General features: G+C 44.0%; 1 protein-coding gene across 4 annotated transcripts in view; it reads right to left on the reverse strand.

The window, feature by feature from the left end:
- The window catches only part of ZFYVE28 (zinc finger FYVE-type containing 28), a 331,742-nt gene that overhangs the window by 116,126 nt on the left and 192,637 nt on the right, over positions 1–22,979 (reverse strand). For all 4 annotated transcript variants that reach the window (XM_073610911.1, XM_073610909.1, XM_073610908.1 and 1 more), the window contains exons 5-7: positions 20,338–20,427; positions 11,894–11,983; positions 10,197–10,298 (exon numbers count right to left, since the gene is read on the reverse strand). In XM_073610911.1, the coding sequence (XP_073467012.1) occupies positions 10,197–10,298; positions 11,894–11,983; positions 20,338–20,427 (282 nt within the window). The remainder of the gene's footprint in view (positions 1–10,196; positions 10,299–11,893; positions 11,984–20,337; positions 20,428–22,979) is intronic.

Consider the following 22,979-nt stretch of genomic DNA (forward strand, 5'->3'; position numbering starts at 1 on the left):
CACCTCTGTTGCTATAACACTTGGAGAAGACACAGCTGCCAATAACCTATTGTCACTGGCAGAGACTGAGCACATAGGGACCGACCATCAATCTAGCAGCATTATTTACTGCATGCAGACTTTACTAGGACAGTACTCATGTGTTCCTACGTAAAGACTGGGCCCCAATGCTAGCCAGTTGAAGAACTAGGGGTAAAGACTGCTCAATTAGATAGCTACTTCACAAGAACTTTGCCTATTGACCATAATAATAATAGGTACCTTTTTAGGAAGTTTAAAATGTCATCGCTGCTTTTCAATTATAAAGTACACTCTGAAGAGGATATAACCTACTGTTTACAGAGGCGTTATTGCAGTATTGATTATCATTGAGGTTACTGTTTTCTAATGCCATTCCTTATTGCTGATTTTGTGGATTACCAGGTTTACTCTAATTTAGCTGCATAGAACTCTATTCCATGCTGCTATAGCCTAGTGAACATATTGTCTAGTGAACTGTGATTGACCTAATCCTTTACTTACCTCATTTATGTGCATACTGCTATTTACTGCAACCCATTACAATATATTGGGTTAATTTACCACTAACCAGTCTAATGTTTGCTTTTTGATACTGAACCTTAGTTTTGTATCTGGTATCTATATTTGTGCTCCCAGTAGCAGTGCAGAATCCACTTGCTTAACCTGCTGTGTTAGTGGGTCTGATGTTGTTTTCAGAATCGAGGCAGAAGAAGAGAGAACCCAATTGACCAAGCAGCTCCCGCAGGGGTAGCGCTGCAGGTATATGCATAGTCGCATTGGTCTAGGCTGGAACAATGTAACTATTTATAAATTATCAATACCTGGAATTCTACTTCAAATGCACAATGCATCTATGGCACTGTGGAAGAAAGCACTGCTTGCATGCTTTTGGCAGCCTTAGTAAACTGACTATAATGGTCCAGTATACACCACAAGCTAAGATTAGGGTTGAACTGTGATTCAGGAATGACACTGGCATGAATACAACAAAAGTATACATGAGATCTGTCTGAAAACCCTGTATGATTAAGCTGCCACGGCATTGCTATTAGATGAAATGCGTGGTAAACACAGGACGTTCCTCTAAATGGAATCATCGTATCCTGTAACAATCTGCTAATCAGCGAGGGATGATCCATAAAAAGGTATTACATTCATTTCACACTGAGCCTAAAGCAAGATAAATCATCAATCAGTGACAGTGTATAATAGCACGATGTTCGCACAGAGCACTCAATCAAGACTGATCATCAACATGTGTCATTTCTTTTTTTTCTTTAAACAGATAATCTGTGCCTCTGTTAATAAATGGCACACACTACACAGTGGAGGACACCATAGTCATTAAAATTCACAGAGGAACTGTCATATTTAAAATAATCTATCCATCAGCCAAACTGGTCTAAGTTATGCAATGGTTGAATTCAACTCAGTTTGCAGGAATGGTTATTTGCAGCATTTACTTCTTCTTCACCATAAACCAGTTCATCTAATTTTGAATACAAACCTCACATTTATGGAAGCAGGCTTTTGTCCACCAGCCACAGAGGGGACGTCAATCAGACGCGTTATAAAAAATGTCCAACACACTATTATTGTACCCTCAAATTGTATGCAGGTGTACTCAGGGGGAATGGAGGACAGGAGGAATGCACATTCCTCTTAGGTCTCCGTACATGTCATCGGTTGGGCTCCTGTCCCATTGGACACTGTTACCCGGATGACCCTGTTGGCCATATTTAATGAGGGCAGTGCTTATAAAAGCACGGGCTCAATGCAGTTGGCACGCAATTTTGCGTGTGGCTAGTCTGTGTTTTTTAATTAATTTTACAATTTAACCTTTAAATACTTATTACTTACAATTCTTTCATTTTTTTTAATTTTTTTTATCAGCCCTGTTGGGGGTGGCTTTGGTGAGATATCAGAGTTCTAAACAGACCCCTGCCATCTCCCCTTTGAGACAGAGAAAGGGACTGAGGACACAGATTCCCCAGTCCCTTTTCACAGCAGCTTCAGCATTGAAGATGAATGGACAGGAGACAGCGGCTCCTTTACATTCATAAACTGAAGCATCGTAAACACAGTTTACAATGCTCAGTATGAATGGACAAAGTCAGCGATCAGTGACTCTGCTCATTCAGAAAAGGAAGGAGCCGGTAAACAACATATTTACTGGCTCCTTTCTCCGCTCTCCATCCTGACAGATCTGGGAAGAGAGGGAAGCCGGAGGGGGGCCAGAGGGACCTGGGGAGCCAGAGGATGACACAGAGGGACCCGGGGAGCCAGAGGACGACACGGAGGGATCCGGGAGCCAGAGGACGACACGGAGGGACCCGGGAGCCAGAGGAGGACACGGAGAACCCGGGGAGCCAGAGGAGGACACGGAGGACCCGGGGAGCCAGAGGAGGACACGGAGGACCCGGGGAGCCAGAGGAGGACACGGAGGACCCGGGGAGCCAGAGGAGGACACGGAGGACCCAGGGAGCCAGAGGAGGACACGGAGGACCCGGGGAGCCAGAGGAGGACACGGAGGACCCGGGGAGCCAGAGGAGGACACGGAGGACCCGGGGAGCCAGAGGAGGACACGGAGGACCCGGGGAGCCAGAGGAGGACACGGAGGACCCGGGGAGCCAGAGGAGGACGAGGAGGACCCGGGGAGCCAGAGGAGGACGAGGAGGACACGGGGAGCCAGAGGAGGACGAGGAGGACAAGGAGGGCCCGGGGAGCCAGAGGAGGACGCGGAGGACACGGAGGGCCCGGGGAGCCAGAGGACAACACGGAGGACCCGGGGAGCCAGAGGACAACACGGAGGACCCGGGGACCGGCTCCTTTCTCCACTCTCCATCCTAACAGATCTGGGACGAGAGGGGAGGCGGAGCGGGGCGAGAGGAGGACCCGGGGAGCCAGAGAAGGACACGGAGGACCCGGGGAGCCAGAGGAGGACACGGAGGACCGGGGGACCAGAGGACAACACGGAGGACCCGGGGAGCCAGAGGACAACACGGAGGACCCGGGGAGCCAGAGGACAACACGGAGGACCCGGGGAGCCAGAGGACAACACGGAGGACCCGGGGAGCCAGAGGACAACACGGAGGACCCGGGGAGCCAGAGGACAACACGGAGGACCCGGGGAGCCAGAGGACAACACGGAGGACCCGGGGAGCCAGAGGACAACACGGAGGACCGGGGGAGCCAGAGGACAACACGGAGGCCCGGGGGAGCCAGAGGACAACACGGAGGACCGGGGGAGCCAGAGGACAACACGGAGGACCGGGGGAGCCAGAGGACAACACGGAGGACCGGGGGAGCCAGAGGACAACACAGAGGACCGGGGGAGCCAGAGGACAACACAGAGGACCGGGGGAGCCAGAGGACAACACGGAGGACCGGGGGAGCCAGAGGACAACACGGAGGACCGGGGGAGCCAGAAGACAACACGGAGGACCGGGTGAGCCAGAGGACAACACAGAGGACCGGAGGAGCCAGAGGACAACACGGAGGATCCGGGGAGCCAGAAGACAACACGGAGGACTCGGGGAGCCAGAAGACAACACGGAGGACTCGGGGAGCCAGAAGACAACACGGAGGACTCGGGGAGCCAGAAGACAACACGGAGCACCCGGGGAGCCAGAAGACAACACGGAGGACCCAGGAAGCCAGAGGACAACACGGAGGACCCGGGGAGCTAGAGGACAACACGGAGGACCCGGGGAGCCAGAGGACAACATCGCACAAGTATAAGTACAAGGCATCGGAACATTTGCACGAGTACAAGTACTCGTGTAAATGCTCAGTATCGACACTGAATCCAGTATTGGTATCGGTGCAACCCTAGTCACTATAGCCCCTTAGGGGAACCTTTCTGCTACTAGTGCTTAGCTGCACCTTGCTAACTGCCTCCCCCTGCTACAGGTGCTTCCCGTATCTCTGTGCAATGCTCCCTGCGAGTACTGTGTTGCCTTCAGCGAGTGTTGCTGCCAGTCTGAGTCGCTGCATAGACTCTGTTACTGTATATTGGAATGTGTTTGACAGTACAACTCCAAGAACTAAAAATCCAACCACTGTATGTGTGGTGTCTTCCCTCTGGGGTGCTTACCACCCCGGCCCCTGCATCCTACAAGGTTCTGGAGCCTACACAGGTGAAGACTGTGCTCTGTGATCATCCATATGTTAGTAAAAAAATATTTATTTTTGGGCCTGGAATCTCCTGTTTTGTGATCCTTGTCATGTGCACTTTGGGGGAGGGTCATTCTTGGACATCCTGGCAACCTAACTGCAGTTTTCCAAAACATACACTCACATAAAAATGCAGACATGCTGCATTTTATCGCAGCATGCCAGCCCAAATCGCACTGCAATGCCAGGCAGCGCATTGCGCCGTCCAACATTGCAGTGAATGAAGTGTACATTCTGTACACTTCAAATAAAGCTTGTACAAAAAAAAAAAAAAAAAAAGGCATGGTGCAGTGCGTTGAATTGTGCACCGCACTGCCCCCTAGCCAGCTGGCAACACAGAGCGGCTGGAGCGCTGAATCACTCCATTTGTTCTGCGGTTTGACTGAGGACCAGTGTAAATTGGCTCTTAATGATTGATATGAATATTGCTTCAAGAATCAGGAACCAGAGTGGTTTACTATCATGTGAAAACTATCTCATCTGTTTAATAATTTTCTTCTACAACTACAGTAATAATACCTGTGCTGATCACATGCAACCTCCCAAGCTCCGTGACACACTGAAATTTCGGCTCTGCAAGGAGGAGGAGGAGGGAGGGGAGAAGGAGAGAGGGGTGAAGGACAGAGGGGAGAAGGAGAGAGGGGTGAAGGACGGAGGGGAAAAGGAGGGAGGGGAGGACTGGGGCGCGCCAGGATATCACTCCCAAAATGGGCAGACCCCGCCTCTTTTTCGGCTCCATTATTGGCACCTTTTCTTCTTTCGGCCGCATGCCGAAAACACAGTTTTCGGCCGATATGGTTCGGCGGCGAAACCAAGCATGTGCAGAGTGCCTCCTGGGGTTCCGTTCTATCAGCAGATGGATTGGGGACAGTAAAAGAAGGGGAGGATCAGAGAAAACAGGATCAAACAGCCTTGTTACACAATGACTTAACCCCTTAGGTTCCATAACCAGCATGCTTTTCTGTATATATATATATATATATATATATATATATATATATAGAGAGAGAGAGAGAGAGAGAGAGAGAGAGAGAGAGAGAGAGAGAGAGAGAGAGAGAGAGAGAGAGAGAGAGAGAGAGAGAGAGAGAGAGAGAGACTCTGCTTTTACTGTTATGGGTTTAGTAACACTTTAAAGTAGTGTTCCAAATTAAAGCTTTTATTATATAAAAATTAGATATGCAAATTAGATATGCAAATTAGACACAAAGTTACTGTCACGTTAACCAGTGCATGTTGATGCTCTTGCATTTGGCCTGGTGATCTATGCATTAATGGTTAAAGATCCTTCCTTACTTCTGGATGGAACTACTCTTAACAGGCTTATTTTTGTGAGATACAGTAAATAAATCACTCTGAGAAAATTATGTTTTTCAGCTCTATTTCTGCAGATGTTCTCTTAGCAAAAGCAATAAACGAGCGCCGCTACAAAAGGTGCTACAATTGCACAAGTAGCTACATCTCCAAATGTCTCATTGGCATTTGAAAATGCCTGACATATGTTAATGCATCAAAAAAAACATTCACTATCTACAGTAAGCAAAACACTGGAATAAAGGAAGAGCTATGAGACCAAGCAGCACCATTTCACAAATGCGCACGTCTCTCAAAATATATGCCACTCTAGAATTAACTTGAGGACAATTTGGCAGGTTTTATAGAAAAAGAAAAGCTGTCGTTAGGGGACATGCATCTGAAATACAAAGGGAACAAGAATAAATATGAAACATTTATGGTCCAAAACTGAGGGCACTTGAAAGAATCTTGTGCCAAGAGAAATAACTGAAAGCACCAGAAAGAGCGCTGCTGCTGATCTGAACATTCTAATTGCCTGGCTGTCCTTGGCTTCAATGCCTTCACAGTCCCCGGACACAAACATGTACTGAGGACACATCTCTAAACTTCAAACTTATTCCAGGGTAAGTGACAAAGTATTGAAGCCAATCGATCAGCATGATGGCGAAAACATAACACTATATTGAACACTATAGTTAAAGCAATCTACATTTGCCCTTTAAATCATGCATATTTACTGTGTTCAGGCCCCATTCAATCGTTACTCCTAAAAAGAAATTAATACCACCAAAAAGGTGACGTCACTGATTGAAAATTATTTGGAGAGCATGCCCATAATGCTCGATAAACACATTGGCATGCTTCAGTAGTCACACACAGCAAACAAACTGAATACTAATAACACACACTAATGATTATAGCTCCACTGGAACAATCAGGAAGGTCGTTTCAGGAAAACGCTTTATGAAGAAAAATCTAAAATCATCTCAATAACAGAGCTTCTACAAAACCCAAACCGGCTACAGCAATGAGAACCTCGGCAACAATCTAAGGAGATTTCAAAGAAGGGGGGATATCACCTCAGTGCTGCCAATGACTGGGACCATGAAATGATACTTTGTGCTTCTCATTTGTAACCTCCCAAATGAGAAAAATAAAAAAAACAGCCATCCATGAGCTTAATAAACCAGGAACAACAGAGAGGAGACAGGAAGGTTAAAAGCGGTCAAGGAAGAAAAGCAGTACCCTGCCTCACCTGGAACTATATGTAATGAACGTAAATGGGTTTATTCTATCAGGTTTAGCAAAAGGCTCTAGCTGTATATAAGTTTTTACCTAATCTATTCTAAATAAGAAACTCTGCAAACACCTATTTTTGTTCACTTTTGTAAAGGGACTTGAATTTTGACACTACTCCCTTTTTGTTTTTAAAGTGGACCTAAAGTTTTTTTTTTTTTTTACCTAAAATAATAACCATGGTATACTTACCTGCTCTGTGCAAGTATCGCACAGAGCAGTCCCTTACCTCCTCTTCTGGGGTCCCCTGCTGGCACACTCCACTCCTCCTTCCCTGCATGTGCAAAGCTGTGTGTTATGGGGCAAACATGCAGGCTCGCTGAGGAGCCAGGCTGTGTGCATCCATAGACACACACAGCACGGCTCAGCCCCACCCACCTGCACTTCGCTCACTTTAGTGTCCTTGTGTCCTGTGAGAGCAGAGAGGGAGGAGAGAGCCACTGCATACAGGCAAAGCGCTGGATTGAATGAGGACTAAGTACTGTATTTATTGGCGTATAACACTCACTTTTTCACCCAAAAAATTGGGTGCAAATAGCACGTGCGTGTTATACGCCAATACTTCAATTTTAGATGCCTCAGAGGGGACAGGGAGGGGGGTGGGATGAGAGCCATCAGATTACACACAGTGAGAATCTCCTATTTACTTGCCGGCCTCTGTAATAGGAAGTCCCGTCTCCTGGGCCGCCATTGGACCACAGTTCTGTCTATCATAGGAGATTCTCACTGTATATAATCTTTCGGCACTCATCCCGCCCCCCTCCCTGTCCCCTCTAGGCTGCAAATGGGCATCGATCAGGCTGCACTGATGGCAATGGTGAGGCTGCTGCATTGATGTGGACTGATGAGGTCGCATTGATGGCACTTGTGAGACTGCAGATGGGCATTGATGGGGCTGCATTGGTGGCAATGGTAGACTGCAGATGGGCACTGACCCTTATTTTGCTTCAAAGTTCCTTATTTAAAAAAATTTTTTTTTTCCCCTGAAACTTCCCTCTTAAAATGAATGTGCGTGTTAAATGCCTGTGCGTGTTATACGCTGATAAATACGGTATTTAATGAGGTGAGGGGACATGCAAAAACTGGGACTTGATTGCATTAAGGTAACAACAAATGTTTTGCCTTTAGAACCACTTTAATATCTGTGCTTTTGTGGTATTAGTGGAGTCTCAGATTATTAAGTCAGGTAGGCTTTCCCCTGTTTTTTTTTTTTTTTAAGACTAAATATGCTAAACTTACCTGCTCTGTGCAATAGTTTTGCACAGAGCAGCCCTGATTCTCCTCTTCTCGTGTTCCCTGCCGATGCACCTGGCCCCAGCCTCCTGCCTAGTGCCCCTATAGCAAGCAACTTGCTATAGGGGCTTCCAAGCCACTGCTCTGTGTCCATTCACACATGGAGTGCAGCTCAGCCCCATCCTCGCTCTCTCCTCAATGGCTGTGATTGACAGTAGCGGGATCCAATGGCTACGGCTGCTGTCTCAGCCAATGAGGAGGGAGAGAACTGGGAAAGCCAAGGCTCTCGTGCACATCGCTGGATCAAGATTTGGCTCAGGTAAGTTTTAGGAGGGGCTGGGGGTGCTGCTGCACACAGATGTTTTTTTACCTTCATGCATACAATGCATGAAGGTAAAAAACCTTGGGCCTTTACAACACTATGGTCTCCCATTAAAAACCATCTGCTCCAACAATTATCAGTGCCAGAGTCTGTTACAGTTTTCTTGGCTTCTCTGCTTTGTCCCGCATTCACACCACGCTCCTCTTACCAGACCCCTTTGCTCTAGGAGCCAACAAATCCCCCAGTCAATAGTACCTTGATGCCCACGACTCACAGTGAAATAAGTGTGTTTCTCTTGTACATTGGAATCAATCAACACAGCTTTGAAAACACCCATAATTCTGAAAGACAGACCTGCTGCCTTGATGACTACATTTGGGAACCATTAGCCAATATGGGTGAAGGAAATTAACCTAAATAATATACACACTAAACAATAAATGTAAAAAAGCGGCTGCCCTAATGCACAGCGCGCCATTATCCACAATGAGCACAGCGCGCCATATTCCAATTGACTGCCTGCAGTGCGAGTTTGGAGCCGGAGTGAAGGAGCGATGTGCGACTATTAATATTCTGACAGTCACTAATTAGTGTGCAGGGTTGCTGTGTAGAAAATTAGCTCCAATTAGACAACACCAGTACTTTCAGGATGCAGAAGACTGAATTAATTTGACTTAATCCCCAGGTATTATTGTAACATCACACAAGTAATCAAAAACAGCATATCATTATTAAGAGACAGCACTGTGGCTTAATATTCTATTTAACTATTCGAGAAGAGACCTTCAGAAACTATCTTGGGAGGCCATTCCATCAAGATGTGAATTACTATTAAAATAATGCCCACATGGAAAATTAAAGTTTAGAATGAAGTTAGAGACTAAATTAAAGAATCATTTTAGGTAAAAGTGAAAAGCATAGTCCAACTTTCATACTATTTAACATGAAGCATGATAGCATTCTCCAACCTCCACCCCCTGTCCCCATTCACCTGAAATCTGGGGGTGCTTCTCCCTGCTCAAATCTGTTTGATTTTGAATTTAGGATCTGTGAACTGGAAGACTACAAGTTCCATTTTCCACTGCTGCAGAGGGACTCGGCTGGCACCCCAGGTCCCTCCTCTTCATCCAATGCCCCCAGGGAAAGCAGTTTTCCCTGGGGGGCACCCATGCATGCTCGCTTCTGAGTCCTGCAGCTGCGTCCCCCCCCCCCTCTCCCATGTCACCGGATTTGATTGACAACAGCGGGCGCAAATTGCGCCCCCTCCTATCAATCTGTCCACTAAGGAGAGAGACAGTGGCGGGATCTGCTGCGATTGTGCACATCGCTAAATCGGATGAGTTAAGGTAAGGAGGTGGTGGTGGGGGGTCGGGCAGCTACAGTATAGAAGGTTTTTCACCTTAATGCATTAAGGTGAAAAACCTCAAGGCTTTAGAACGACTAATTGAAAAAGCTGAAGTTACAGGCCACTTGGCTACCATGTACAGCTGTACCAGACTTTGCACTCTCCAGTTTTAGTAAATCAACCCCCATCTGTGAAGAAGAAACTACAAGTCTCATCTTCCACCGTGGCAGACAGCTTGTAGTTCTTGAAGAGTGCCCTCTTAGAGAGCTGGAGGAAGTGTCAGTGAACTAACAGAAAGCCATATACAGATGTACAGGCAGAAAGCTGGATTAAGTCTCCACAAGACCCTAATATTGATCACGGGTGTAATGCTTTGCTGGCCTCCATGAGAAAAAATAATAAATGCATCTTTTTTTTAACTGCAGAAATATGTGCATTTATTATTTTTTCCATAAAGGTGAACTTAGCTTCGTTGGCTAACTGGAGAGACATCCAGAACTATAAACTTGCCTGATTTTTCTTAGCAATGTGTGGAAAGGCCGAAAGAGTTCTGACATGTCTTCTGGTTTGCGGTCAAGGTTTAGAGGTCCTTCAGAGTAAACAACGAGCCCACTGTAAAGAAAACATAACAGACAAAAAAAAAAAAAACAATTTAATATATCATTATGATTAGAACTTTTAGGTTTATGCAGATTATTTTAATAGGAAATTGTAATGGTTTGGGGTCAACGGTTATTGTGGTTTATTATATGTATACAGTCTTTGTTTTACATTAAAAAAAAAAAGAATCCCAACGCACTATGAGTTATCTAAAAAGACAAAAAAGCAGTTGAAGCCAGTAAGATAGCTGGTTTTGTCTAACTAAAACCTCCATCTGAGATCTCCATGCTATATTGAGATCATTGAGATCAACGGCACAACCACTGGTCCCTCCACGCACGCCAAGCTGCTGGGTGTAATCCTAGACTCTGACCTCTCCTACACCGTCCATATCCAATCACTGGCTACATCTTGCCGCCTTAACCTCCGCAATGCTTCCAGAATTCGCCCCTTCCTAACAACACCACAAAACAACTTATTCACTCCTTTGTTATTTCTCGCCTTGACTACTGCAACTCACTGGCCTACCTTTACACAGGCTATCCCCCCTTCAGTCTACTACGAAGGCTGCTGCTAGACCTATACACCTTACTGCTGCTCCTCTGTGCCAATCCCTTCACTGGCTTCTCCTACTAACCACAATATACAAGGCCATCCACAACAGCACCCCCAGCTACATCACCAACCTTATCTGCAGATATCACCCAAATTGTCCTCTCCGCTCCTCCCAAGACCTCCTGCTCTCTAGCTCCCTTGTTACCTCCTCCCATGATCACCTCCAGAACTTCTCCAGAGCCTCTCCCATCCTCTGGAACTCCCTGTCAAGTATGTCTGGTTAGCCCCTACCCTGTCCGTCTTTAGGCGATCCCTGAAAACTCACTTATTCAGGGAAGCCTACGCCACCTCCACCTAAGAACTGTAGCCACGTCACCTCCATCAGATAATCCCCTGCAGATATTACCTTTTGTAACACCTCCCCCTCCCTTTAGATTGTAAGCTTCATGAGCAGGGCCCTCCTAATTCCATCTGTATTGTAATTGTACTGTCCCCCCTTATAGTGTAAAGTGCTGCTTAAACTGCTACACAAATCCTGTATAATAATAATAATAATAATAATAATAATAATAATGTAGTTCTGTAAACTGCAGTTTCAGTTGGAGATAACATAATTCATTATTTTACTAATTGCTGCTCCTCAGGTTCAGCTATTCACAGGAAGCCTTGTATTTTTCTCAATTAATACCAGGCTTCCTCTGATTAGCCGAGCTAGAAAGGCAGGCTAATGAGGTCACAATCTCTACTTCAGCCAAGCAGAGGGAGCCATGTATTCATCGATAAAATACAAAGCTTCCTGTGAATGGCTGAGCAGTGCTCAGTCTGACTTGATTTTGCTCCGGCCGCAGATGAGGAGTTCACGTACCGCTGGCGGCACACAGTGCTGAATACTGCAGGTAGCTAATAAATGCCGATTATACAGGGCTGACAGCTATCAGCGTGGCCCAAACAAACTCTTTAAAAGTGAAAGTAAACATGGAGTAGGGCTTTAAAGTTATAAAATAAATAAATAATGACGTGCAACATATATTTTTTGAATCATCCATACTTACCACACAATGGCTAGTCGAGGGATTGTAAACATTAATGCTGGTTCATAATCATCAATCATGTCTTGTGTGAGGTATCCAAGCTTTAAGGCTCTGTAAAGAGGGATTTTGCAGAATTAGGCATCATGAAATAAAGGCAAAATTACTGCTAGACACATGCACTGTCATTTAGCAATGCGTGCCAAGTACTGAGTAACTCCAGGCAAGTCAACTCAATCTGTGGGTGGATAACGCTAGCAAAGAAACACTGCAACTGTACTCAAGTCCTCTACATTTACCTTTAATTTGTTTCATATCATTTGTTAAAGTGGAATGACGCAGATTCTATACTATGGGAATGCAACCTCTTGTCAGATGATCATACAAAGTCCTCAATAAAGTGAGCTGAGAGAGAAGGCAGGGCAGCTTGTACCAGTGAACACACTAGTCTGCATTCTCCACAGGTTCAGAAAATGTGAGCACTGGAATATATGGGATTTCAGACAGGTGGATATGATGGATACTAAGAAAACTTAAAACAGAAGTAAGGAAATAAAAAAAACAAAAAAAACAAAAACAAACACATTCTCACCTAGATAGCTGCAGCATCGATCTGATGCTGCAGCTGTCCCCCACAGGCTCTACATTGAGAACTGAGCAAATCAAAGACTGCTGATCGTTCAGTTCTCCGGTCCACTCTGGCGTCTGTAAGTCACCGCTCTCTGCTCCTCAAGTGCTCACTGGAGCACCAGGCTGTGGATGGGAGGGGAGCGACTGGCACAGCCACTCAGCGGTGTGCAGAAAGGCTGAGCCAGCTGCTGGTCAGGCATCTGGGCGCATCCTGACATTATTGTCAGGATCCCTGCAGACCCTGGACCAGCTAAAGCCTGCTGTTGGCTTAATATGGGTCACGTGAGTGTAGAACTAAGTGTACTTCTGTGATCCATAGGAGAGATATAGCCAAAAGAGCTTTGCGCATATTTCTCCTTTACCAATTCCTGTCCAGCGACGTACCCGTACATTGCTGGACTTTCGGTGGTTGTACCTGGATGATGTAAACACCACCCTGTTATTTTTTTTTTTAGAGCTGGCGGTCGGCTCTCTTGTAATAGGAATCAGAGTGGCTTACTTATTACAAGCAGCGGCTCTCTCGGCCTCTCCCGTCCCACTGGGAGACCCAAGCGAACAGCCGGTGTATCCACCGGCTGGCTGGACAGTGAAGAAAAGCCGTGATCAGCTTTAATCGGCTGTTTAGAAGAATATACCAGAAGCAATAACATGAGATCACTTCCTGTTTACTCAGAAACCAATCGGCACAATTTTTAAAAAATCTAAAGCATTCAAAACCACAGATCTTGGTGTTTTGAATGCTTTTACGTGCAGAGGAGGGATTTGAGATCTTATAGACCCCAGATCTCTCCTTAAAGAGTACCTATCACTCCTAATGCTGTCACATGGGATGTTTACATTCCTTGTGATAGCAATAAGACCCCTTTCACACTGAGGCATTTTTGAGGCTCTTTTGGGCAAAAAATAACGCCTGTAAAACGCCTGAAAAACGCCTCCCCTGCAGCCCCAGTGTGAGTGCCCGAGTGCTTTCACACTGGGGCAGTGCGCTTGCAGGACGTTAGCAAAAGTCCTGCAAGCAGCATCTTTGGGGCAGTGGCCCATTGAAATGAATGGGTAGCAGCGCTTTTTAGGCGTATTTAACCCTTTCTTCGGCCGTTAGCGGAGATTAAAAACGCCACTAAGACGGTAAAGCGCCGCTAAAACTAGCGGCGTGGCTCAGTGTGAAAGGGCTCTAAAAGTGATTTCAAAAATAACATACATTAAAGTAGCAGTGTTTAAATTAAAAAAAAAAAAAAAAAAGTGCCCTGCCTGACCTCCCACACAATGGCGAACGTGCGCGTCGGTCCCTGCACACACGCAAACAGCGATCATCCCACATATGTGAGGTGTCACCGCATAAGTCAGATCACGGGCATCAGACCCCCTCTAAATCTAAAGTGGTAACCTTAAAGCGTCGCCTATGGATAGTAAAATCTACATTGTTTGTCGCCGTTGCACAGACGTGCGCAATTTTAACTGCTTCAGCCCTGGAAGATTTTACCCCCTTCCTGACCAGACCACTTTTTGCGATTCGGCACTGCGTCGCTTTAACTGACAATTGCGCGGTCGTGCGACGTTGCACCCAAACAAAATTGACATCCTTTTTTTTCCCACAAATAGAGCTTTCTTTTGGTGGTATTTGATCACCTCTGCGGTTTTTATTTTTTGCGCTATAAACAAAAAAAAGAGCGTCAATTTTGAAATCCCCCCGCTCTGGGGGAGAGCAGCGGGGGCGCGCACCCCTAGTTGCCACAGGGCGAAGCGACATAGCATAACGTTGTTTCGCCCAGCCGTGCCATTCTGCCGCAGTAAAACTGCGGCGGCTGATCGGCAAGTGGTTAAGACGTGACATCTTTGGTTTCTTTTTACTCAATGTAACATCATCTTTTATATTATACCGAAAAATTGGTTTATATAGTGTGTTTTTTTCATCAAAATAAAAAAAGTGTATTTTTGCCCCAAAAATTGTGTTTAAAACCGCTGTGCAAAATACTGCAAATACTGTGTGACATAAAAAATTGCAAAACCCACCAATCTATTCTCTAGGGCCTCTGATTAAAAAAAAAAAAAAAAATATATATATATATATATATATATATATATATATATATATATATATATATATATATATATATATATATACACATACATACACACACACACACACACACACACAGAAAAATACTGATTATTACATGTGAACAACAAGTGGCAGAAAAGGTCAGGATTGGAGGTGGTTAACGAACACCATTTCTTTAGTACAGTCACCAGAAGGAGCCTGCAAGTACAGGTCCTGCTATGTGTGCTCAGGGAGCCCCCAGTCCCGGGTGTACACTATAGAAAAGAATTGAATTTATCTAGAACTCTGAGCTCAAGGTTCCCAAAACCTTGCACCATTGCTTAAAGTGGAAGTAAGGCTTACCTATAGGTACAGTAAATATCTCCTAAACGTGCACAGTTTACAACTGTTCATAAAAATGTACATTTAATCCAGCCAGTAATGTCACCGGCGCATGCGCTATGAAGGAACAGCATAATGTGCAGTTCCATCAGAGTCCTGTGCTGTGAATGACGGCTCTCGCGTGCAGGTGTGACACCATCCCGGCTCCGGCCACTCACACAACCAGAGTCCGCAAAACCCGAAGAAGACTGGGTGAAATGGAAGCGGTGACAGCGTGCCGCTAGAGGGCTTTGTTTTAAGGCAAGTTTTACATAATGCACTAGTATGTGATGTATACTAGCACATTATGGCTTTACCTTACAGGATTATAAAAAAAAATTTAAAAAAAAAACAAAAACAAAACAGCGGTTTATTACCGGCTTTAAACTCTAAACACAAAAAAAGTGTAAGCATTGGTGCTCTTTTTTTAAAGCGGAGCTCCACCCAAAAATGGGAAGCTCCGCTTGTTCACGCCCTCCACTGCCACATTTGGCACTTTTTTTGGGGGGGGGTACCTTATTTTGACAGCAAAGGATCCGCTCCCACTTCCTGGTAAGATGGTCGCATGGCAATCTACGTCATGTTTGGCCCCTCCTCCTCCCCCCCGCTGCATTCTGGGACCTGTGTGTGTGTTCCAGAAGATGGCGGTACTATTCAGAAAGCAGTTTAAAACCCAGGAAAATGTAAAATGATCCTTTGCAGTGGGGCTATGCCCACACTGCAAGGGCTAATTATTTTGTCTAGGAGAGGGAAGTAACAGTTTTACTTTCCTGATCCTCCGTTCCCTCAGGAGATGGCACTCATCCATGGTCCAGAGTAAGTAAGTAAATCTTGGGTAAGGGTAAGTAAATCTTGTTTTTGTGCCCCTAGACCAGGGATGGCGAACCTTGGCACCCCAGATGTTTTGGAACTACATTTCCCATGATGCTCAACTACACAGCAGAGTGCATGAGCATCATGGGAAATGTAGTTCCAAAACATCTGGGGTGCCAAGGTTCGCCATCACTGCCCTAGACCAAAATGTGCCATTAACCCTTGCACTGCAGCCACAGCCCCACTGAAGAGAATACTTTTGTTAGCCGTTTCATGTAAGCTACAGCTTACACCACAGAGTATCTGGCTACCAGGAGCATTTGGGTCATTTCTAGTCATAAGGGACCATTGAAAGTATTCAACACCTTTTCTCCTACAGGAGTTTAGCAGGAGAAAAAACGACCTGCATTTTTGCATGAATGCATTCTATTGGCCAGAATGAAAAATGTATTCTGGCCACTAGAATCTATTGACGTCCGAATGCACATAAACACACGTTTAGGCGGTTTTGAGCATTTTTTTTTTTTATGCTTAAAAGCTCCTGTTCTGATTGCCACTTTGATTGCACTCAAGTTCCTAAGGGCATTGTTAGGAGGGGTCTGACTCTCCATGTTGGACTTCTTCAGGCTATGAACTAGATTGGCAATAGATCTCCTGGTTGGAATATCCAAAACATACAGGACACTAGTGACTGACTCAGCCTTCCAGGCACCATCAATAAATAAATAAAAATCTCTTTTGCAAGGACTGGCCCTTTAAATAAGCTAGATTGTGAAGCGGCTCTAGGTAGTGTAATAGACTTCTGTCACAAGCCAGGAAGATGTCTCTACCGAGAGCCCCGGATAATGCTCCCCGCTCAGTATCAGCAGCCAAAGCTCTGCTCAACTTAAGGAGGATTAAATCTTTCTTCTTTGAATGGACAATCTACTTCAATGGGTAACACACAAAGCATGAAAATGTAAATCAGTTTTTCTGCCAGGAAATAATTCAATTACAATGACATCATAAACCTCCACAGAGCAGGATTTAATAAATCTGCAGGTCAGCGCGGTGCGTCCGATAATAACGTTTTACATTTGGATGCCTATTCCAGCATTTGATTTTATTCTTTACCAGAGGGAATTTTAATTAATGGCTTATGTTAGGAGATCAGCAGTGACGACGCAACATATTCTGTGATCACCATGCTGAAAATATTTTGGATTTTCATTTGACACAAGCCAATTCTCAGAACATTAACTATGACCCGAGAGCAGGATCTCCGTGATCCTGAAAGAAAAAAAAAAAAAAAAAGGAAAAAAAAGAAAAAAAGGAAAAAAAAAAAAAAAGCACTACCTTAAGACAAGGCGATAATAAAGAGGAAGTACCACACCAATAATTTTGGGGGTTAGTGGGGAAGAGTTAAACAATAGCTTGTCATTCATAGCAATTGTGTGCTATTGTAATCTCTGCGATTGGCCCTGTACCGTGTGATCTCTGTAACCAATCACAGCTATCACAATAGTACACAATGGCACATGAATAGATGCCATTTACAAATGATTGAAAATAAATAAATACATTTAAATTGTATTTAATTATTTCATTTTCCCAAAAATTGTAACGTCAAAAAACTCGCAGTGCTTCTTTCTAAATATTTGGGGGGGGGTAACTAATTTCCAGAAATGGTAATTTGGGGGTATTTGTCCTGACATTTAAGGGCCTCAAGAAAGGAGATAACCAGTCAAAACTTCAGGATTGATCAATTAAAAAAAAACAAATATTATATATATCCTAATATATATATATTCCTAAATTTAGGAAGATTATTTATTTGCGAAATTTTATATCAGAAAGAAAACGTCTTTTTTTTTTCCAAAGTTTTCTATATTTTTTCGTTTATACTGCAAAAATATAAACAACCCAGAGGTGATTATACACCAACAAAAGAAATCTCTATTTTAAAAAAATGATAAAAATGTAATTTGGGTACAATGTTGCAGGATTGAGTAATTGTCATTCAAAGTGTGACAGCGCTGAAAACTTAAAAATAGCCTGGGCAGGAAGGGGGTGGAAGTGTCCAGTATTGAAGTGGTTAAACACAGGAGAAATTATCGGTGAAGAACAAAACGTTATGCTTCCCAGATCAAGTTCCCCTGCGTTATAATGCGTTTTGCCGTGTTTATAGTATTTAAACTGCAATTACCTGAATACACCAGATTGCAGTGGCAAGAATCAGAAGAGTCTTGTGGCTGAATGGTAGGTGTAAGTGAACAGCCCCTTTTACAAAGTAATGACAGGCTAACAGCAGTCACTACACTATTTGCATGTAGCCACAGACCAAGCAGTTGCCTGCAGTTAGGGATGGGTGTCAGGAGCGTGGATGGGGTCAGATGCATCCAGGGGCAGACGTTTGCCCCTAACTGCAGAAAACTGCGGAGTGTACAGCTACATGCAAATTGTGGTGGTTGCTGTCAGCCTGCAATTACTTTATACAGGTTGAGCATCTGCAGCTATTCACATACACCTGTCATTCCAGCTGCAAGAATCCCCTGATTCTTGCCACTGGAACCTGTTATATGCAGGTAAATGCCCATGTAAACGAGGCCTAATTCTCTAAATGCAGCTAACTGAATGCACCTAAAACCCAGGTAAAAGTGTGACATATACTATAAAATCATACTTGTACAATCATACCTTTGTTGGTTTTAAAGTGTTACTAAACCCAGGACCCTGCATTTACTATACCTGGTCTCCCACAGTACACAGATTATGGAAATGCAATTATTTTAGTAAATATATAGCAGTATATAGCAGTCTTGTGACTTCTATCAGTGTCTGGGCAAAGCTTGTAGGAGGATTTTTTATTCTCCGCTGAGGCAACAAGCCCCCTGACCTTCTGTCTGGACAGTGCTGATTGGCCCTGTGCTGATCACATGTACCCTCCCAAGAAAAAAAAAAAAAACTCTCTAGTAATACACACCAAATTGAGCATGTGCAGCTTGCCCCCAGGGTGCTGTTCTGTCCGCAGATAGATTGGGGACAGTGGAAAAAGGGGAGGATCAGAGAATACGGGATCAAACAGCCTTTTTACACATTGCAGAGGATTGACCCCTTAGGTTCCACAGCGAGTATGACAAGCATGCTTTACTGCATACAGTGCCGTGAAAAAGTATTCATACCCCTTGACATTTTCCTCATTTTGTCATGTTACAACCAAAAGCGTAATGTATTTTATGTGATAGATCAACACAAAGTGACACATAATTGTGAAATGGAAGGAAAAATGATAAATGGTTTTCAAACATTTTTTACAAATAAATATCTGAAAAGTGTGGCGTGAATTTGTACTCAGCTACCCATAAGCCCAGGTTCACATTGACTGCGGGTTAGAAATCGTGCGAGTTCAGCTGAACTCGCACAATTCCATACATGCATGTCAGTCCGACTTCAGAGACATCTGTGCGGGTTCCTGCACAGATGTCTATTAAAATTGCCACCAAGGTCACCAAAAGTAGTGCAGGAACTACTTTTGGGAATTGGTGCTGTGCCTCAAAGTTGGCGTCGCACCGATTCGGACAATGCTATTGCCAGCAATAGCCGACATGTCAAATCACATGCCAAATCGACCCAATGTGAACGTGGGCTTATGGCCCGTACACACAATCCGAATATCGTATGAAAACACTTGTCTGAGGAAGAATCATACGATTTTCGGATCGTGTGTACACTACTTTCGACAGCCGATCACGACAGTTCATCTGATATTATTCGATCAGACATGCACGAAAATTTTCCTCGTACGATTCCAGATAGTACAATTTTCGTTTAGTCAGTATAGTTGTCGTCCGAAAATACAATACAAATACATTACAACGCATGACATCACTTCTGATTTTTTTTTCTGTCATACGAGAATTTTCGTGACTTTATCTACCTATTCAATTTCTACTTGCGACTATTAAGCGAAAAGGGTCGTAAGATCTGTCGTACAATATTCGGATCGTGTGTACGGGCCATTACTCTGATACCCCTAACTAAAATCTAGTGAAACCAATTTCCTTCAGAAGTCACCTAATTAGTAAATAAAGTCCACCTGTGTGTAATTTAATGAATGCATCATGAAGGCCAAGGAACACACCATACAGGTCAGGGATAAAGCTGTGGAGAAGTTTAAAGAAGGGTTAGGTTATAAAAAAAATATATCCCAAGCTTTGAACATCTCACGGAGCACTGTTTAATCCATCATCTGAAAATGGAAAGGGTATGGCACAACTTTTCCAAGCAAAATGTGGAAAATTTCAAGGGGTATGAATACTTTTTCAAGGCACTGTATACAGACTGTTGTGGGTTTAGTAACACTTTACATTTTAGGCATTTTACATGCACTTTCCATGCACTCCTATTGAAGTCTATAGGGCCAAAGATGCACTATGCTGCAACAAAGAAAAAGAAAAAAAGAATTGCTCTGCAACATTTTACATTGAGGTAAATAGGCGGCATAGGGAATTATGTGATTTTCATTGTCATTCATGGCAGCGTGATAGCAGATGCAGGAGAAATCGCACTAGTGTGAACAGGGCCTTAGTCTCAATGTCCTCAACATGTTCCTGTGGGGAAGCCTTACCTTTCTACAGTTTCACAGAATAGGACTATTACTTCCTGCTGAACGTAGTACTCCTTTGGAGTTTTCACAGGGACCATGGCCGACACATAACTGCAATATGAGCAAAAGTAGTACAATGAGGACTTTTTTTTTTTTTTAATTAAAGGAAACTTGTCATGCATTCTAAATGGGACACACATTTTATTTCTCTTACTCAGACAGGCTTCTTCTCCTGTGCTCCCAGACAGCCCGTCAATCTCTTTTAACACTCTGCATGCAATCTTGAACTTGAGATCTAAGTAGGAGCTCTGAACACTCCACATCCCAAAATGAAATGCACAATAAATTCTGGGATGCTGGTGTGAGGTCCCCAAGTTAAAGTGGAACTAAACCCTCTTATCCTTCACAGACAGGGAAGCCGCCGTCTTATCCTCTGTTTGATCTGTGGTTATCATGGTGCTGCACATGTGATCAGTTATGACACCATTTGATGGCTTCTTGGCTAATTTGAGAGAAAAATAGGCAACTTTGAGACCCCTTTCATACTGGGGCAGTTTTCAGGCACTGTAGCCTCTAAGTGCCTCAAAACCACCTCCTATTCATTTCAGTGTGACTTTTCAAACTCAGGCGGTGCACTTGTGGGGCGTTCTGAAAAGTCCCGCAAGCAGCATCTTTGGGGCGGGTTGGGAGCGCCGTATTTAACGCTCCTAAAATGCCCTGCCCATTGGAATGAATAGGCAGTGCTTTCAAAGCGCCTGAAAAAAGAGTTTTGAATGTGCCACAAAACGGGAGTTTTTAACCCTTTTTTTCTAGTTAAAAGCACCCCGCTAGCGGCCGAAAAGCGGCGCAAAAGCGCTGCTTAAATAGCGCCGCTAAAACAAGTGGCACTTTAGCGCTAACAGCCAGCGCTTTCAGTGTGAAAGCACAGTTATCAATCACAACATGTCTTGACTGTTTGAGGAACCCGGTAAATTGATGGGTTTGGTTCTGCTTTAACTAGCCCTCAAAACAGTTGCCTTCAAGACGTGCCATGAATGATTAATTGTCACAGATGCTTGTGCTCTCAACAGAACTGTAAAGCCATCAAATGGCTGGTGTCATAACTGATCACATGTTCAGCACCATGGCAACTGCAGATCAAACCGATGCCAAGATGGGGACTTTCTCGGTCTTAAAGGATAAGTGGGTTTAGTTTCACTTTAAGTACAATTCACAGTGTGATATTTGAATTTGCAAGATTTCTAATGGATTTTAAAGACGAAATAAACCGTTACAATAAAGGCATGCTGTCACAGTTGCCTGTACTCTCAACCAAACTGTCAAACCATCAAATGGCTGGCGTCATAACTGATCACACGTGCAGCATCATGATAACTAGAGATCAAACCCAGGCCAACATGGCAGCTTCCTTGGATGAAAAGGACAGGAGGGTTTAGTTCCACTTTAAGCGGTTTATGTCGTATATACTGTAAACTCACTACTGGGCTTAATTGACAAAATCAAGATCAACAGTATGCAAGGTACAGAGCAACTAATCACTGCTCAATGATCTGACTGATCAACCTTAAAAAAAAAGATGAAATGTGTTTACTGTGCTTGGCACACCAGGTTTTAAGATACTGATGGGCTGAACTCCAGTGATGCACCAAAATTTTGGCTGCTGAAAATGGGGTTTTCAGCTTTGTGCCGAAAGAAAAAAGTGCTGATAATGGCAGAGTGGAAGAGGACTCCAGTGGTAACCTGTGAAGCTCTGGTGAACTCCATGCCCAAGAGGGTTAAGGCAGTGCTGGAAAATAATGGTGGCCACACAAAATATTGACACTTTGGGCCCAATTTGGACATTTTCACTTAGGGGTGTACTCACTTTTGTTGCCAGCGATATAGACATTAATGGCTGCGTGTTGAGTTATTTTGAGGGGACAGCAAATTTACATTGTTATACAAGCTGTACACTCACTACTTTACACTGTAGCAAAGTGTCATTTCTTCAGTGTTGTCACATGAAAAAATATAATAAAATATTTCCAAAAAATGTGAGGGGTGCACTCACTTTTGTGACATACTCTATATTTTAAAAAAAAACGTCAATTTTGATTTCGGCCAAGTGCATCCTGAAATTTCGGTCCTCCACTACTGAACTCAATACCCTGCTGGACCGGCTCTGTCCCTCACCGCTACTACGGAGTCTCCACCTTTCTTCTGCATTTCTAAATGGGTAATTTCACTTTCGTGGGAAAAATATAGCACATAAAAATATTATATCAAACACATTACTACATAAGCCATGTTGTAAATTAAAGTGGATGTAAACCCTCACATATACCCAGTGAAGTGAACAGCCTCAGATGATACACGGAGATGAAACAAATCTCCCTAAATAAGTTTTACATGCATATCTTCTGTCTTTAGCTTACTATATTCTTTAGAAAGTGCACATCATGTTAGAGATTTTCTCTTCCTGTTCAGCACTGGGAGTGGATTCTTGGCATACACTGTATGACAGCTGATTGGAGGAAAGGCACACACCCATCTCCACATAGGTAGAAGAAGGAAGCAATGTGCTGTGAATAGACCAGATCTCTGTTAATCTATTTATGGCACCCACCCAACACAAATTTTAGGCTGGTTTTATCTCAATTGTCTGAGAACTTATCAGAAGTTAT

The sequence above is a fragment of the Aquarana catesbeiana genome, linkage group LG01, assembly GCF_042186555.1.
Source record: "Aquarana catesbeiana isolate 2022-GZ linkage group LG01, ASM4218655v1, whole genome shotgun sequence".
Taxonomy (NCBI): domain Eukaryota; kingdom Metazoa; phylum Chordata; class Amphibia; order Anura; family Ranidae; genus Aquarana; species Aquarana catesbeiana.